The sequence below is a fragment of the Pelobates fuscus genome, chromosome 1, assembly GCF_036172605.1.
Source record: "Pelobates fuscus isolate aPelFus1 chromosome 1, aPelFus1.pri, whole genome shotgun sequence".
Taxonomy (NCBI): Eukaryota; Metazoa; Chordata; class Amphibia; order Anura; family Pelobatidae; genus Pelobates; species Pelobates fuscus.
The window spans coordinates 122,610,569-122,630,522 of NC_086317.1; the positions used below are offsets into that span (position 1 = coordinate 122,610,569).

The 19,954-nt window shown below is 37.6% G+C and overlaps 1 protein-coding gene across 3 annotated transcripts in view; it reads right to left on the minus strand.

Annotated features, from left to right (window-relative positions):
* Positions 1–8,568: 8,568 nt before the first annotated feature.
* The window catches only part of PHKA2 (phosphorylase kinase regulatory subunit alpha 2), a 78,236-nt gene continuing 66,850 nt past the window's right edge, over positions 8,569–19,954 (minus strand). For all 3 annotated transcript variants that reach the window (XM_063450189.1, XM_063450188.1, XM_063450187.1), the window contains 4 exons: positions 16,794–16,967; positions 16,342–16,395; positions 14,889–15,089; positions 8,569–11,902 (listed from right to left, as the gene is read on the minus strand). In XM_063450189.1, coding sequence (XP_063306259.1) covers positions 11,729–11,902; positions 14,889–15,089; positions 16,342–16,395; positions 16,794–16,967 — 603 coding nt within the window. In that variant the 3' untranslated portion in view covers positions 8,569–11,728. The remainder of the gene's footprint in view (positions 11,903–14,888; positions 15,090–16,341; positions 16,396–16,793; positions 16,968–19,954) is intronic.

Here is a 19,954-nt window from a genome sequence, read left to right on the forward strand (position 1 = left end):
AAACCTTCCTCGTTCTAATATAAATAGCCATTTGGGCAATATCAAGATAATCTCATATTTTTTTTAAATATATTTTATAAAACCTTAACATATTCTCAGCACTGTAGATATCGTTAAATATCTGTTATGATGACTTAAACCATTGTTATATCTCAAGGATTACAACTTCATTAGAACATAGAAGTGGACAAGAAAAAGTAAAAAAAAAAAAAAAGAAATGAAATCTCAACAAATTAATGCTGCATTAATTATGAGCTTCTTATACATGCCTTAATTATTGTAAAGTGCTTTTAATGGACAATTTAGGCAAAGTGATTAAATTGTGATGTAGTAGAAGCAGTACTAGGGATAGTAATGAACTATGAAAACACTTGCACCAGTGGGCAAAAAATTGTGGGAATTCAATATCAGAGTAAAAACATCCTCTAAAGGACCACTATAGGCACCCAGACCACTTCAGCTTAATGAAGTGGTCTGGGTGCCTGGTCCAGCTAGGTTTAACTCTTTTTTTTTATATAAACATAGCAGTTTCAGAGGAAACTGCTATGTTTATATTAGGGTTAATCCATCCTCTAGTGGCTGAATTTTAACAGTGAGAAGACGCACTATAGTGGTCCTTTAATCTGTTCTTTTAACATCAAGATAAGGGAATAGGTCAAATATAAGGGAGATATAAAGGTCCACACCAGCTATTTGGTGCAGTTTCCCATTTAGTAGTGACTTAATCATAGGCAAGAAAATACAACATATTGTAAAAAATAAAAACATTTTATGGATTATTTTTTATACAACAGTTGTTAAATAATAATGATATTAACTACAGATGTGCACATACAAATTTGTAACATTTTTTGTTGGAACAGAATTTGAACCATGTTCATTGAATAATGGTGGCTGCTCCCAGATATGCCAGTCCAATGGTGAAGGACATGCAGAATGTTCCTGCAAAGAAGGTTTTGAGTTGCTGAATGATACTAGGACGTGCAGAGGTAATTATGCATGACAAGCCTTGCCCAATAAAACATACCACAAGAGTTCAAACTAAAAGAAATTGGTCTAGATGAATATTCTTGTTGTTGTGTAGAACATTGGCTTAAGGATAGAGTACAACGAGTTGTCATTAATCGTAAATTTTCAGGCTGGACAAAAGTGGTAAGTGGTGTCCTTCAGGGTTCTGTTTTGGGACTGCTTCTATTTAACATATTTATAAATGATCTTGAAATAGGCATTGAAAGCCATGTATCAGTGTTTGCAGATCACACAAAACTTTGTAAAGTAATAAAATGTGAGCAGGATACTGCTTTGCTGCAGAGGGATTTGGATAGATTGGGGGACTGGGCACTAAAATGGCAGATGAAACTTAACGTAGAGAAATGCAAAGAAAGTTATGCACTTCGGGGTTAAGAATGCACCAGCAATTTACACCCTAAATGGTAGTGAATTAGGAATAACCACACACGAGAAGGATTGGGAATTATTATAGACAACAAATTAGGCAGCAATATGCAATGTCAATCTGCAGTTGCTAAGGCCAGTAAGCTTTTGTCATGTATAAATAGGGGCATAAATTCTCGGGATGAAAATATAATTTCGCCTCTTTATAAATTGCTGGTAAGACCACACCTTGAATATGCTGTGCAATTATGGGCACCTGTTCTAAAGAAATATCATGGCACTAGAAAAAGTGCAGAGACGAGCTACAAAATTGATAAAAGGAATGGAGCATTTTAGTTACGAAGAAAGGTTAAAACATTTAAATCTGTTTAGTTTGGAAAAAACAGCGCCTGAGAGGGGATATGATTACATTATACAAATATATTCAGGGCCAGTACAAACCTTTATCTGGAAATCTATTCATAAACAGGGCTATATATAGGACACAAGGTCACACATTTAGGCTGGAAGAAAGGAGATTTCATCTAAGGCAAAGAAAAGGTTTTTTTTTTTACAGTAAGAGCAATAAGGATATGGAATTCTCTGCCTGAAGAGGTGGTTTTGTCAGAGTCTATACAGATGTTTAAACTGCAATTGGATAAATACTTGCAAAAACATAACATACAGGGATATAATGTCTAATTTGTGGGATAATAGCTGCTTGATCAACGGAGACATCTGACTGCTATTTTGGGGTCAAGAAGGAATTTTTTCCTAGTTTGTTGCAAAATTGGAAGCGCTTCAGACCAGTTTTTTGCCTTCTTTTGGATCAACAGCAAAAACAAATGTGAGGAAGGCTGAACTTGATGGACAGAAGTCTCTTTTCAGCTATGTAACTATGTAACTATGTAAGTTCGTTTTGTTTGCCAAGTAATAATGCCTTGGGTATCCTGGCTACCAATTAAGGGACACAAGCATGGTAATTCAAAGTCACAGTCAACATAATGTTTCCTTTGTTGCATGAATAACAACATTATATATATATATATATATATATATATATATATATATATATATATATATATATATATATATATATATATATATAAAAGAAATATTATGTTGTATATGCTATGTTATTAGGTGACTCTTTAGATAGATCTCCAGAACATTTGATAAAAAAAATTCAATAATTTGTTAAAGGAGCACTCCAAATCTGTAAAGCAGTTCAGTATCAAGGTTTGGAGTGGGAGGAACCCAAAATGCAGACTTATTCTGATAGCAAGGTACAGAAAAGGAGAATCTAAAGACGTGGTTAGACAGAATGCAAGGTCAGTCCAGGCAGCGTAGGTAGTGATAAAAAAGGGTGAATCACCCCTCCCTATGACACGCTTCCATCTATAGCATGACTGCCCCTTGTTTCTCCGCATATTTCTCTATAAGGCACGGCATGCAAACTGCCTTGCAAGTCTGGGGATTTGCTCTTTCATGACCCAAACATGAAGAGAGAGGCACTGACTGTGAAGGGAGCTGTACACACACATCACGATTTGGGTAGTCAACCGAACCAACAGGGAGTCGAAGACACAAAAGACTCTGTTGAATGCCCACACACTGACAATGGAGTAGAAAGGATCATGGCAAGAATGAGTGAAAGTGGTGTGCAGAAAGATGAGTATGTGACAGTAACCCCCCCCCTTAGGTGTCACCTCTGAAGACACCGAGGTGACACAGAGAAGACGCCATCCAAACCACAAGGGAGCCAAAGAGATCAAAGACTCCACCAAACGTGAGCAGGATTGCGACGAGAATTAGTTGGCTACGTAGGACTACAGTGCAGAAAGTGAGTACCTGGCATTCAGCTTACTGAAGTGCCTTAACCGTTAAGAGCATGTCTTTTCTATTATATTTTAGATTAATTTATTCAATATTTAATAAGCTTTTCCAAGTACCCAAAATATGTCAAAAGAACACTCCAAGCACCATAAACTCTACAGCCTATTGTAGAGGTAAGGTTCCAAGAAGTGCTATGACACCCTCCCAAGGTAAGCAGTCAAACCGCTTGCAAACAGTTAAACACCTTACCAGGGGTGCACAGGGCACTGAACACTTTACCTTATCTTTGCCAGAGGTCCCTGCAGTGTAGGACTTAGCTCATTGGCTCTTTTGATGTGTATCTCATTTTGCACAAAATGTTGCAATTTAGTAACAGGAAATGAATAATTCATGTAAATATAACCCCATGCCTTCAACCATGCTGACAGAAATGCATATAAATGTGTTTTTTTTTTTAATCTCTTGTTGGATGAAGATATAAATGAATGCAATGCTGATACTCAAAGTTGTGAACAGATCTGTGCTAACACTTTTGGATCCTATCGATGCAACTGTTGGCTGGGCTTCACACTTAAAGATGATGCAAAGACCTGTATGCCTTCTAGATGAAACCAGCAATATGATTAAAAGTTGTAATACATTATTTTTTAATTTTTGTGTGTATGTAATGTGTGTATTTAACCTATTGTTTAAAAAAAATTGTTTTTGTTTGTTTGCATGGAAAAATGAAAAACAGTATTTTGTAACACATCTAGCAGTTGTTAAAAAGTCATTTTTTTATAGTTTAAAGTATTTCTTAAAATAAGCCCCATGCTACACCATTTATCATTGAGTCAAAGTGCAATGTCACTCTCTATTGCCATTTTCTTATTTACATTGTTCCCCAATAATGCTGGAGATTCTTAGGATTTCCCTCTTTCCATTCTCCAACCAGTGGTCTTTAGAGGGCTATGTTTAATAGGAGTCAGAATATGCCCATCTCTCAGACCCCTGAATCTAAGAATCTAAGAATCTAAGAGTAGTACATAGTGAGTATTCCAATATAAATGCACTTTCTGTCAAAAATTAACAGACAGACATTTTTTGGGGTCAGAATCTAATAATATAATATCATTCCAAATGCAAGCATTGTGTCTGAAGTTACATATTAGTAAGTGTGAATATCACACTTGTTGTTGTCATTCTGGTGATATATTACGTGTACCACAGTCATTAATTTAGTTACTATTGGGTGCTTCTTGAAAGTTAATTCGGTTTCCTATGCCTATTTTAAATATTGCAAGGGCTCTGATTTCATTTTTTGTGTAATATCAAATTCTACAAATGTTAAATTATTTTAAATAAATGACGAACTATTACCGGTCCACATAAGACACAACAATATATACATTACCTTCAAGTTAAGTAACAGGGATTTTCTCCCATCATGGTGGCTATGAGTTCGCAGGTTGAGAGCACCTGTCTAGGAGCTCAGAAATAGTGTAATTCAAAGAACTGACACAAATTCACCGACTCCTCTCACAAGATTTCTTCAGGTATCTGTAACTAGAAGACTTTGCTTTACACTGCAGAGTCTGTCAGGCAGCTGTGCAAAGGCCCACCTTAATGTTAGGATGACTGGGGGCAAAAGGGGCTGATTTTCCTAATTTATAATGCCACCTGTTCAGAAAATGCAATCTTAAACAATGGAAGTGGAATCTGGGAGGAGCAGGATGGGGAGGTATGGCAGGATATCTGGGAGGCCGCAAGCAAGGTTTTGGTGTGTGTCTGTGGGATTTGAGGAATAGGCAGTCAAGACAATAATGAGATGGTACACCACGCCGGTCACACTGTGCAGAATTGGTAAAATTACCACTTACTTGTGTTGGAAATCTTGTGGGGAAAAGAGCACTTATACCCACATGTGATGGGAATGCATGAGGTTGAGGAAGTTATGTGAACGTACCAGAGACTGGCTGATCAGGGTGTTTGGCAGACATATCTACTGGCCAAACCGGTGAAGGAGCTGCCAGCTCATTCTCAGTGACTAGTCAATAGAATAACATTGGCTGCACATTATAGAATAACATTGGCCTGATGGAAGTTAATGCTATGAAATCATTTTAAAAGGTGTGGGTCCCCTGTGAGTAGCTGTGGGTGTAGGGGAGGACTGGGGTCATGGCTACTGGATGTGGGGAGGTTAGTGTTGGTTCTCAAAGTGGGACCTTGTTGTTTGCTTGGCCTACCTAAGCCAGGCAACTATCAATCATAAAGGCACTACAGATAAAATTGTTATTTTGTAGTAGGGTCATATTGGTTCTTGTTTTTGGCATGGCAAGTGGTTCCAACACGGCCTAGCAGTGTTGTTCTTTCATCTGTAATGTGCTTTGTGTTTATGTTTTTTTGGTTTCAGTTTAACAAATGTGAAATGCAAGTACTGTATGTAATATTTGACCTTGATGTACTGTGTTGCCGTTTTAATGTTAGACAAAAATAAAGAATTAAAAAAACAAAAACAGGCAATTAAGAAAACTTACATTTTTAACGCAGCATGCCTGCCTAAACCTTTAAACTTTACTATATATCATTGCTCCCAGTATTGTCAAAAATCTTAGAAAAATTTGTCCATACACAACTATGTGAGTATTACCATCAATCTAACTACCTGACCCCTGATCAATCAGGTTTTCTGGCATGGAACAAGGATACCTAACTGGAGCAATTTTCCTGGGTTTTGCAAAGGCCTTTGACACAGTAGACCACGACATTCAACTGCACAAACTAAAAAACTCAGGTATTGGTAATAGTCCGCTAACCTGGTTTCAATCATATGTATCGGATTGCGCACAATATATGTCAATTTCTGACAGCGACTCCCTCCCTCTCCCAGTCACGTCTGGTGTTCCCCAAGGTTCCATTCTCGGACCCCTACTATTCACATTATTTATAAATGATCTGCCTAATATCTGCAAATCCTCAAATGTACACATGTATGCAGACGACACAGAAATCTATGCAAGCAAATCGATCTACCGCAGGTTGAGGCTGTGCTCCAAGACCAGTTCACAGAGGTAGAAAATTGGATCACAAAAAAATCTATCCATCAAAACAAAATCGAATAGCACACTGAACGCAGTCCACTCTTTCAAATACTTGGGTATGTTGTTAGACCCCAATCTATCTTTTGGCCTGCACATAGAAAAGCTTGCATCTAAACGTTATCCAAAACTTGGTGCCCTGTACAGAAACAAATCCTGCCTAAGCCCCACAGTAAAGGAAACAATTGTCAGCAAAGGCTGGTGCCAATCATAGGTTATGGGGATGTAGTATATGTACATGCACCGCAAATCCACCTTAATAAACGTAATACATTGTATAATTTGCTCTGCTGCTTTGTGCTACAATGTAATTACAGGACCCACCAGTGTGACATGATAAAAGAACTAAACTGGCTGTCGCTGGAATCCAGACACACCCTTCATCTTTCCAGCCTTGTGTTTAAGAGCTTTTCTGGGAAGCTCCCACCCTACCTGAACAAAATGCTTTCCCCAGCTGTTTCCACTTCCTATAACCTCCGATCCAGTACCAGCACTTTATTTAGTCCACCTCAATACAAAAAGAAAGCAGCCCGATCTTCCTTTTCCTACAGAGCACCGCAATTATGGAATGACCTCCCACACACTTTCAAATCTTCCCCAAGCCTAAAGTCCTTTAAGAGATCCCTCTCTACATACCTCAAAACAGAATGCACCTGTCATGGTTGATTATATATTTCCTACCTGTTCTATGTTAAATTTTGTATATATTGTGTATTAATATTGTTATTTATTTCTATGTTATTGTATCCTATTGTAACAATGCAATGTTTTGTGGACCCAGGACATACTTGAAAATGAAAGAAATCTCAATGTTTCTTTCCTGGTAAAATATTTTATAAATAAATAAATATAAATAAGTATATATAAAAGAAAGAAGAGGAAATGTAAAATTAATCTGGCCCAATGAAACCTACACTCTTATAGTAGTAATGCAACAGTTTTTTTAATGTTATGATGACTAATGGATAGTGTAAAATATCACTGTAGAGTCTCAAATGCATGCACTCGTGTCAGGCCGGCAGACAATATCCTCTTCTGCAGATTAGAGGAACACTAAAGCATTTGAAATACAAACCTGTATTCCTAATACGATAGTGTCCCTATCTGTAGCCCTTTTCAGCCCCCTCCCCCGTCCCCATTTGCTAGAAAATAATAAAATAAAAGGTTTTACTTATCTGTACACCCCATGTGATTTCACATCGGAGGCATGACCTTTTAAACTGTTGTCCAATAGAACTAAATTGAATCAATACTTTCCTATGGGGCTGTTTTACATTGCAGGGATGAGACAAACAGGGACACTGTACCCAAGTCACTTGAGAGTGTTCCTTTAAGGATTCCATTACATGGTCCAGTCTTATCATGTACCCATATGAGCTTGTCCTCACAGAGACGCAGAGTTTTCAATTACTCACAGATGTTCTGGTTATCTGTAGCTATACTGCCTGTCACATACTCAAAAGCTGTGAAGATCACCATCTAACTAAATAATATAAGTTCATAATTCTATTTAAATTATAATACCTATTAAAGGGGGCGATTTTTAGTTACAATAAGTCACCTAAATGTGACTTATACAGGGGCGGGGCTTGACCGCCATACTGCTCGGACGCACAAGACACAAGCTCCTGTCAAACATCACAATTCCGGTGTGTTTGGAGGCCAAATACCCTACCACCAACATCCTGACTCCACAGCCAACGTCTGGCACACCCTAGACACATTGTGTGCTGTCCCCAGGATTCGCCACACCTGAAATAGAGCGGCTTTGATTATACTAATCTGTATAACCGAATAGATGTAATAAGAATTGTTAAGCCTGATTAGCTGGAGACTTGCTAACTGACTTGTGGGTCTCCTAGTTGTAACACAATTTTACCACTGCATGCCCAAAAATCTCCATTTACTAGCTTATTTTGAGTAAAACAATTAAACATGCAAGATTAGACTGAATATTATATATCTTAAAATGTGCAGTATCTCCAAACTGTCCAACTGTTATGATTTGTTTTAAGTTGAACTTGCCTATGTTGTTGGGGCATTGCAAGTTATTCTGTGATATTTCCATGCTCAACCAAAATTTTAAAAAAAAAATACAAATAAATGTGATTTATAATTGTTTACTGTATAATTTTGTATTCAAAGTGGTTAATAAATATTAAGATAACGGTAACCCTGCTCTTTTTCCATATGCATTTTGCATTAACTCCCAAATCCATACATAAAGAGATAAAAATAAATACACATTCACACAAATTAAAAGTGAAACAAAATCAATAAGTCATATATTAGGAATATAGCCCATTTATTCGCAATGGATCTTGGAGAAAGAACAATTTAAACATGCATGTTGCCAACTGAAGAGGAACATTCACAATCCATATACATATATAATTTTTAAACAATACATTAACTACTTTTTATATTTACATTAACATAAATATATTTTTTATTCATTGCACAAAGAGCAAAGTAAACTATAGCAAACTAATTGTGAACAAAATAACAATGACAAAAGGTAAGCTTAAGGAAAAATTTTATACCTTATTCCTGTATTTACTGGTCGGTCAACAATCATTGAACAACACACAGAATACATTTCAACTGTATACATGACAACATCATCATACAGCAACACACATAACGTTTTTTCAACTAACCAGGAATTATTAAGAATTGGTCAGGGAAACATAGATTTTCAGATTTTCCAGTTTCAATTACTTGGACAAACTAATTAGGATTCTCCAGTCCATTATAATTCCCGGTTGAGTGAATAATCACAATTGCAACGTGATTAGGTATATTTAGGCACCGTTGAATATTGTGCATTAACCCTTGAAATGCCTGAGAGATGTAAAAAAAAAAAAATGTTGTTCTGGCGCTAAAAGAATTTGTCGCAGATGAAATCCGTTACATGTACATTCAAATTGCTGAAAAACATACAATGTGCTAAGATGTTCTTCTTTCGATCAAGTATATTAATACACACATATTTGTATAATGTCATATTAAATGAAGTATTTTGAGGCAATTCAATCTTTACAGCACAGTTTGAGATTTTTTGACAACCTGCTATTAGGGGCAGCTACATGAGCACATTCATAGCTGTAGGTTTCAGAAGAAAACATGTTGACATATAAATACTGCACAAAAACCAGCAGTAAACACATAATTACACTTTTGGCCACTGAGAATCAGTAGCAGGGCACACGTGTTGCAAAGATATACAACATGTTGTTCTCAGGTCCTTAAAGGAACATTATAGGGTTAGAAACACAAATGTGTTTTAGTATTAAAACCACCATTTAGGTGGCTTACCCCCCACTTAACCCTATTAGAAGGGGTTAAAACATACCTTATTTCCACACCGTGTGGGTCCATCGGCGCTGGCCTCGTCCCCAATTCGCCTTCTTGGTGACATCATAAGAATTTACGATTTTAAGCCAATTCAATGCTTTCTATGGGCAAAGCATTGGATTGGCTGAAATTGTCAAGGAGACGGGATGGGGATGGGGCCAAACTCAGTTTTGGCCAATCAGCACCTCCTCATAGAAAAGCATTGAATCAATGCATCTCTATGAGGAGAATTCAGCGTCTCCATATAGAACATGCCTACTGTGCAGCACTGCCCCAGGAAGCACCTCCAGTGGCCATCTCTGAAAAGGCAGTGTTTGCATGAAAATGCCTGAAGGTAATGATTATACTCACCGGAACAACTATATTAAGCTGCAGTTCTGGTGACTATGGTGTCACTATGGTGGACCAGACTTTACATTTATAGAAACTACTTATGCACCCACAATTGGAGACTGCTCCAATTATTGGTTTGATAAACTGTAATTGTTCTGGATTCAAATCAGAAACCCAATCTAAATCTTTTATCTTTGTACATTAGAAGGAGGACATTCATTTTCCTACTAGTGGTCAGACTAGAACGAAAATCTCATGGGCTGGCCCATAATTTACACAAACCTGCCACAGTATTAACATAACACAGATGAGCAATTAACATTGTCTATATTTTATGAACGTAGCAATTGGAAAACAAGGAAAGAAAGATACACTGGTTTCATGAATAACATGCTAATTTGAACTGATTTTCTCACTGAAGATACTGTCTTTTCTGTGATGTTGACAATGACATCAAAGAAAAAACTATGAGAGCCTTTTCATTAACCAGAGTGATTTCACCCAGAATGTTAAATGTTAAAATAAAGTTGAGCTTTTCTGAACTCTACCATTTGTAGAGCTGGATTTTTTTTAGCTTTTGAAGTATAATTTAAGCCCATACATTTTTTATAATTAGAGGTATTCCCTATGCATCACTTTTCTAAAATTGTTTAACGTACAAGCAGAAACACAAACGCCTGCCTGAAAATCTGAAGAATTTCATTTAAAAACAACAACAACAAAAAACATAGTTTCTTTTCCTGTGGATCAGTCTGTAACAATCAGATGCAGTTTGATCAATTTCAGTATTTAGATACTAAGAGAATGATGTACCCAGTATAGTATGAATGCACATATAAAGATGATGATAAGATACACTACATGTTTTTAAAATGTTCCTTTAAAGGAACAGTCACTCCCAAAATATGGTAGATAAATGCTAAAATAACATTTTAGCTTCTCCTCCCTTACGCTATAATAAACATTCACTATTCCATCCCACTCTCTGGTCTCTGGTGTCCTTCTATCTATAGGGACAGAGATTTTTACTGAAACATTATATTTTTTCCACTTTAATTTAAAAAATGGTGTTTACAATTTCTTTAATCTCAGAGAATCCAAAAGTATGGGTGAAAAGGTCACCTTCAGGTGGTTATGCATTTGATCTATAACTTTTATGCACATACATATATTATAGTATGTTCACACAAAATTTGGCTATGGGATGGTTACAAGCTCAGCCAGTAACTTTAAATACTTGTGAGCTCTATTTGTATTAGGTACATCAAACTTAAACAAGTTAACAGAATCCGAGCATAACATTTAACGCTTTAAATGTCAGAGAGGTATATAAACCATTGCTCTCCCTTCTGGCAATCAAAGGGTGAGAACAGTTACATTTTCAATTTATGTGTTTAATGATAAATTAATAACACTAGCAAAGCTACAAATACACGCACAGTCAAATAAACGACAAAAAAAAGCAAAACAAACAAAAAAAGCTAAACTAAAACACCTGATAGATAGAAAACTGTAACATGGCTTTAAAATTATTGAATGCTCCCAACAATATCATTGGTCTTCCTGCAAATGAGTGCAGGCTGTGTAGCCTGCTATAACTAGATTTAATTTTGCAATTAGTCAATGAAATAAATACAATAAATAACAGAAATTAAGTAAAACTAAGTATTTTTCATTCATTATCTACCTAGAGAAAATGTTTTATTGCTGAAATGCAACAAATGGAAAAGTGGATTCAAGTGAATAAAATGTTACTGCATTAAGCAACTTGAACTGGGTAAAGAGTCATGTAAGTAAGTGGCGACAGCTTTGGTCAGGTACGTCATTGTGCCATACGCGCCACTAGGGGCACTGTCATAGAAAAGGTTGCAGATTCCTGTAGCCTGGTCCTGTTCCAGGTAGTATTCTACAGCTCCCAAAGACTTCTGCAAAGGCATGATAAAGTGTTATATATATACGTTAATTGGTCCCGGGTGCATCATTATGATGTATGTAGAGGGATTTTGACCAGTGTCACAATATAGCAGCTCCCTTTCACAGGTATCTCAGGCCCTGTTGAAACCTGGATTTCAAAATTGACTCAGACAGTGTGTATAGCATAAAGTAGATTAATCTCGGAAAAAATTACAATATTTAATTACTTTGTAAATACTAAGAGCCTAATACAATATATAATTTTATTTGGTAACTCCATGCTCTTTTTTGTACATTGGATGTAATGTACAAACATCTTTTATAATTCAGTTCCTATTATTTTTCCTAAGCATGAAGAGATAGTTTACAATTGCCTTTGTACATTGTAGCAATTTGTCCCAACAGCAACATTTGATATATTCTTGTTCAGATAATTTGCCTTATCTAACTTCTGAGAAAGGGCAATAAAGTCAAAATAAGAATATATATCCTACATAATAACATATACATGATCTATTTTGTGACTATGTTATTTTTATTTATATGTTTTTTTGTCCTTTCTCAAGGAATTGGGTATGGTTTCTAGTGTTTGTTTATGAACAGACTTAAAATGTTGTAACTTTACCATGGTCTAATATATGATTACATTAAAGGGACACTAGAGGCACCCCAACCAATTCATCTCAATTAATTGGTCCAGGAGCAGTGCCGCTGTCTGTTCAAACCTGCAATGTAGAAACATGCTGTTTACTGTCCGTCCTGTTTGAATTGCAGTTTTAACACACTTCTAGAAGAGCATATTCTCCTATAACCGAGTAAATTAATTTATAGATCACATGCTGCGTGTAAGCAGCATTTTATTGGTGTAGATCAGGCATAGGCAACCTTCAGCACTCCAGATGTTTTGGACTACACCTCCCATGATGCTTTGCCAGCATTATTGGTGTTAGAGCATTTTGGGGTATGTAGTCCAGAACAGGCCCGGACTGGCCATCGGGCATACCGGGCAAATGCCCGGTGGGCCGCGATGGCCGTGGGGCCGAGGCCGGCAGGGGAGATCACAGGATCTCCCCTACCAGCCCCTGCAGGGCCAGCGCTACCCGAGCGCCGGCCCTGCTCTGTGCCTCCATGGGCCGGTGGGGAGATCAAAGATCTCCCTCACCAGCCCAGAGACACTGAGATGCGGCCTCCTGGGGAGTGAGGGAGGGAGGCAGGAGGAGGAGAGGACCGGCGGAGCTCTAGCCAGCAGCTCCGCCGGATCCTCTCGCGAGGTCTGAGCGCAACGATCAGATCTCGCGAGACTCTCACCATTGGACCACCAGGGATCAGGCAGAACGGCACCCCCCTCCATGGAAACCGGGCTTCCCACCCCCTCCCAGGCTAAAGGTAAGAAGGGAGGGGGTGGGATACATAGTTTTTAGTTTTTATAAAAAAAAATAATAATTATATTTATATATTACATTTATACAAACACTGTGCTATAAACACTCACACTAAGAGCACTCACACACATCACACTCATACTAACATCACCCTCAGACACACACACACTCACACAGCACCCTCAGACACACACACAGCATCTTCACTCACACAGCACCCTCAGACACACTCAGCACCCTCAGACACACACACACACACAGCACCCTCAAACACACACACACACACACACACGCACACAGCATCTTCACTCACACAGCACCCTCAGACACACACACACAGCATCTTCACTCACAGCACCCTCAGACACACACACACAGAGCACCCTCAGACACACACACACACACACACACACACACACACAGCACCCGCAGACACACTCAGCACCCTCAGACACACACACACACAGCACCCTCAGACACACACACACACACACACACACAGCACCCTCAGACACACACACACACACAGCACCCTCAGACAGATGCATCACCTTCAGTCACACAACACACTCACACACAGCACCCTCAGACACACACACACAGCACCCTCAGACACACACACACACACACACACAGCACCTTCACTCACACAGCACCCTCAGACACACACACACACAAACACACAGCACCCTCAGACACACACACACACACAGCACCTTCAGTCACACAACACACTCTCACACATATACAACACACACACCCGTATGTATAATATACAAAATAACCCTCAGTAAGTTAACAGACAAATACATTAGAAACATAGAATGTGACAGTAGATAAGAACACCCTCACACACACAGCACCCCTCTTACACACACATGCTGCACCCTTCACACATACACACAGCACACCCAACACACTGCGCCCTTCACACATACAATACGTCCAAACACATATGTGTTTGGAGGTATTGTATGTGTGAAGGGTGCAGTGTGTTGGGTGTGCTGTGTGTATGTGTGAAGGGTGCAGCATGCATAATATTATTATTATTATTGCCATTTATATAGCGCCGACAGATTCCGTAGCACTTTACAATATTATATACTACAGCACCACTACACATATTACGCTCCAGATACACTCTAGATCCCTTACCCTATATACACTCTGAATCCTCTATACACACACACACACACACAATCTCCTATACACACTGGGTGTGAGCCTAGAATATTGCACCTTTTCACAATATTCTAGTTTACTGAGATTGTGGATTTGGGGTTTTCATGAGCTGTAAGCCATAATCATCGCGCTTATGACAAATCACGGCTTGAACTATCTTGCTTTGCATGTAATGCATCTACCTCCTATATTAGTTTCCCCTTTTACGTTGCATTACTGAAATAAATGAACTTTTGCACGATATTCTAATTTTTCGAGTATCACCTGTACAATGTCTATACTACATAAATGTAGTCATCTGAATCACACCTATATAAGAATACAGAGATTGCAAGAGATAAGGATAATACTATTAATGCTATCATGGAACAATTTACATTTATTATATTGTTAAAAAGCCCTCAAGATTTAGTCTGCTCGTTCATTTTCATACCTGGTCATGAAGAAATAAATCACTGGCTAAGTGGACAATCTGGTCTACATGGATGATACCACCAATGCTCTCCACATCCATGTCTGACAGAAGGGTAAGGACGTGAATAGCTTCCACTAGCAGCTGCCTATACTCAGGCTGAGGTACGTGGTTAAGAACAGACTCCACATGCACTGCAAACTTGATCTCACAGGCCGTCATCTGTCACAATAAACAGAAAAACAGTATAAATGATAAGACTAAGGTATTCCCATTTTTGTGAGAAGCTTAAAATAATACAGGTATTAAGAAAATTGTATTTAATATGTGTCCATTGAAGAGGTGCAACGCTCTACAGATTGGAATGAGCTTTATATTATGTCTTATTAGAATGGAATACAAGTATACTACGGAGGCTAAAGGGAATATTGGGTGTGATGTAGAAACCGTGGTTATGGGAATAAGTTCTGTAAATGGAATGTTCCTACTGAATGTCTCACGATGAGAACTTTGGCCCACTATTGCACTTCAAAAATAACCATTAACCTTTAATGACCTGGCCATCACTGGTTTTCTGCCTAATAATAATGGTTAATCTGCTTTCTATGTTGTTAATCTTTACAAAACATGGGCTGGAAGTTTTTATCTGCCTAAATTACTAGCTGATTGATTACTAGCTGTATAATAGACGGGTATTTAACAGAGGGTGTTAAGGACCCTGCTCACACAAGCATAACTCGAGGTCAGCACAGAGCTTGTAATGAGACACTTGTTTTTCTCAAAATTTTGACATTCCAAACCTAATTATAGACTAACACATACATCAGAATAAGATGGTCACAACGAGATTGTTTACACACTTTCATATCAGCATGTATTACTGATGTTTAACTACATTCAGTGCTTCGCATTGCTCATATATTTGAACCAGTTAATGCTGTAAAAGGTGGTGCATTAATATCAATTTATGGAACACCTCTTCTACCAAGTAATCTGTGGGGGCAAACATAAAATAGTGTATCATAAGAAACTTTTGTTAGTTACACAAATCTCTCAACATTGGGAAATACGAAAAGAGTATGGGAGCAAGACTGTCAGTGACACAATGAACATGAGCAAGGTGAGATGGAGCTAGTGTCATTCCGTCTGTTAATCGTATTGGCCAAATGTTGAAATTCAGGAGCAAATCAGTATTTGATAAGCATTTTAATTTCTGAATTGTGAAAGTTATTATTATTTTTAAATCAGAAACCAAACTGCCCTGAATCAAAGTAGCACAGTTGAGGATAAGCCTCCAAAATGACTTTAGGGAATACTCAAGTCAGATTTGTACATTTTTCAAACACATTACATAACAGAGGCACACTTACACTTAAAAAGTGTAAAAACATCAAGGAGCAAAACAATCTGCACATTTTTTAATTAATTACAATGAGTAACCTTTAACAAATTGCTTCCAAAAATACTGTAATACCTCTCTTGTTGTTGATGAAGGAAGAACATACCCATCAATAGATAGACCATGGCACTAAAATGGGAAACATAAGAATGTAAAATACAGAGAGAATTATTTTTTTTCTTTGTTTTTAAATATACTATTTCAAGGGGAATATATTTCAATATACACATGAAGTCTATTTCCATGTGCAACAAAGTTCGAAAATACTAATTTAGATTTCAAACAAAAATATATAATTTAGTGATGTTTGTGTTATAAGGGGCTTGTAGGCAGGGACACATAATTATTTGTGGACAAAGAATGGAAAATGGGGTATTTCCTTTACTGATTAGGTATACAAGATTTTGGGAATATGAATTTCTGTTTTAGGGTCACAGAAAAAAGGTCCAAAAAAAAGAAAAGCTCTACACACACGCACATATATTTATATAAAATAAATGTATATATTTTATTTCTTTATTTTTTACCTTCTGAAGGACACTCCACACTTTCTGGTAGAATCCCATTGGAACACGGTTGATAGCTCCATCCAGCCTTCTTCTTCTCAACCACTGACCTTGGTGATCATCAAACACAAGTTGTGGTCCACTTAAACCCGTTGGAGACAGTGTACCAGTTGGAGATGAAGGACTGCTGCACCTCTGTAACAAAATTCTCTTTACTTTAGTTTTAATATACTTTAATGTTTAATAAATCGGAGGAGTTAAAACCAAAAAGGCGTAATAATTAAATGATCTTCAAGTCCTCTAGAAAGCAAAACAGTTAGTATTGCAGTATGATCGATAACAGTAAAAGGAAGTCGATGTAATATATTTGTGTACCAGTTATAAAAATGTTACTTAATGGAATATATAGTGAGAGGAAATTAGATGGTACTCACAAAAAAGAGAAGGTTTGTAGACAGAATTGAACTTCTTTTAATGGCAATTGTTTGAATGTTGTATTTTTTTTTTAGAAATTTTAAAAGAATTCACAACTTTTTTTCACTCTACGTCACAAATAGTCTTCACTCAGCATATATCCCAAATATACCCGAACCAAACGAATATGTCCCTATCCGGGATCCTTTCCCCATCCCAGGTTCTATAATTTGTAGCACATTTTCTTTGGGGCTCTGGCAAAAAAGTAAAATGCAAGAGCACTTTAATGTGCATAGAAAGCAAACTTTTATCAAGCATGAGCACTCTAGTGATACAAATCTTTCCTGGAACCACACACCAAGAATCCTGGACTGGGAGCTTGAATTGTAAAATGAAACATTCCACTGTTCCTTAAACTTTTCCTAAAAGAGTAAAATAGCAGTATCCCTACTGTAAATAGTCCATGTGTTGTACAGATGAAAAGCACCAAATGCAGATACTACTTGATTATACTATTTGATTAACTGACTGTGTGGATTAATTCAGCCTCCAAAAAAAATATTAAAACAAAGTTTTCAAACACTTATTGTTTCCTAGATAAAAGTAAAATGATACACAGTAGGCAAAATGGTCCGTTAGAACATGCAATCATTCTTTCAAGTGGACACCCTAACTTACTAGGGCAAGAGCAGAAATAGGAGAAATACTTGCTTTTTATTTAACAAAGCCACATATCTCACATGGAAAAAATGCAATACCTCAATCATCAAGTTTCATTCCTTCATTAAAAAAACCATGACAGAGATACGGGGGAGGGCACTATACAGAAGATGCTTACAAGTTTTGAGCAGATATTGCTCTACCTCTGCATAACTTGTTCTGCCTGTGATATAGTCAAAATGAATATCATAGACAAAGCTGATGCTGTTCAAATTGATAGCATCAAAAGTCTCTAAAGCATGGAAGCATGAAACCCTGATTATAGGTAGGACGTCCACATAACACAGCCAAGCCAGTGACATACTCAGACATTTTAGGTAGTAAGGTCATGCATACGACTACATTGATCTAGATGGACCTAGTGAGTATACTGGTTCTACTAGTACCTGGATACATCTTGGATAAAGATGGCATAGCTACCTGCATAACGCCAGTGACTAAAGAAATTAAGGGGCCTTTCTGAAAAAACACGTGTCTATCTTAATTGCTTCAGAACTGAATTAGAGAGTGAACATTGTGTTGCCAACTTGTACGGGAGTTCTTGACCACTTAAACTTAGTGTAATATCTCTTGATATCTCCACTAGTGCCCCTAGGCATAGTGACTAGCTCCTGGTATGAGAAACGTGCTTGTCTAGAAGGCAGGTGGCATGGCTATATGGTGGTGTAGAAGGCAACACCTTAGCCTTAAATGTCTCAGACATACCGCAGATCCATAAACTTGGCTCTTTATATCTATCCTCTAACGAGACTACTTCGATGAGGCTACTTCGATGGTGAACAGGTTCTCTGCAGGCATCAGGTGTTTTGGTTGGTTGGTTGATGGTGGGTATTGAAGCTTCTGATATCTTCTCTGGTGTCCATTTTGCCACCTGTGAGAGCTGCAACTTTCACTAGTATCAAAGTTATATCCGTCTAGAATCTTGCCTGACCTCCATAGCAACTTAAAGTCTTTGATGATGTGGTAATTTCAGCTTCTTCTGAATTACCAAGTTTAGACACTTCTGAGGATGATTAACTATAATCTCTTCTAGATTGCTAGTTGTTTGTACTGGCCCATTTTCCTTGCTCATACAAATGCTGATATCAGAAAATCCAAAGCCCCATAGTTTTATTTAATTTCCGCTGTTTAATGCCATTTATTTCCCGGTCCCCCAATCTCTTCTTCTATATGATACACATCCCTGTACAATCAAAACCTGGAGGATATTGTTGGGGGATTGAAAGTACACCATAAGATGGTGTTCATTTTCTTGCTGTAATAACATGAAAGCAAACATCCAAGCTACATCTGTTTGTTTGATGTTTCTGCACTACTAAAACGGCTTTGTACTCTCCTGATTATGTCTAGCCTCTCTAATTTTTACAAAATAGGCTTAACCCTGTAAACCCACTAGCTGTCAGAAGAGTAGGCAACAGGGATCTGCTGATTAGAAAGTTATTAATGACAACAGCAGTCGATTAACAGGACAATGGTCACTACTTGCTCATAAGAATGCACTGTCATACATATTAGAGTCCCAGGAAAGGTCATCCATTTGAACATCTTTAACCTCCAGCTCCTACTGAGAATGGTTCCAGTCCATAAGACAGCTTCATGCAGAGGGTAAAAAGGTGTCTTTCGGGTATAACTACTGTCATTCTGCCCTGCATATGGATTTTATAAAGAGTGAATACTGAAATGCTTGGGGGTTTAATGTTCCCTCACTCAACTAACAAGGTATAAACCACACATACAAATTGAGATTCATATGACAAGGGCTCACCAAACTTCTGGTCACCAGGTTATTAAATAAACTGTTTCCCTTCTCCACTCTTAACAGGTCTCAAAAATAAACTTACTGTGCCACCCACTTCAGCTCTAATCATTAACAAAGGGTGACTACCATGATATCTCAATGGGACACTATAGTCACCAGAACAACTACAGCTTATTGTATTTGTTCTGGTGAGTATAATCATTCCCTTGAAGTGTTTTTTTGCAGTAAACACTGTCTTTTCAGTAAAAATGTAGTGTTTACATTACAGCCTAGGGATAAATCAACTGGC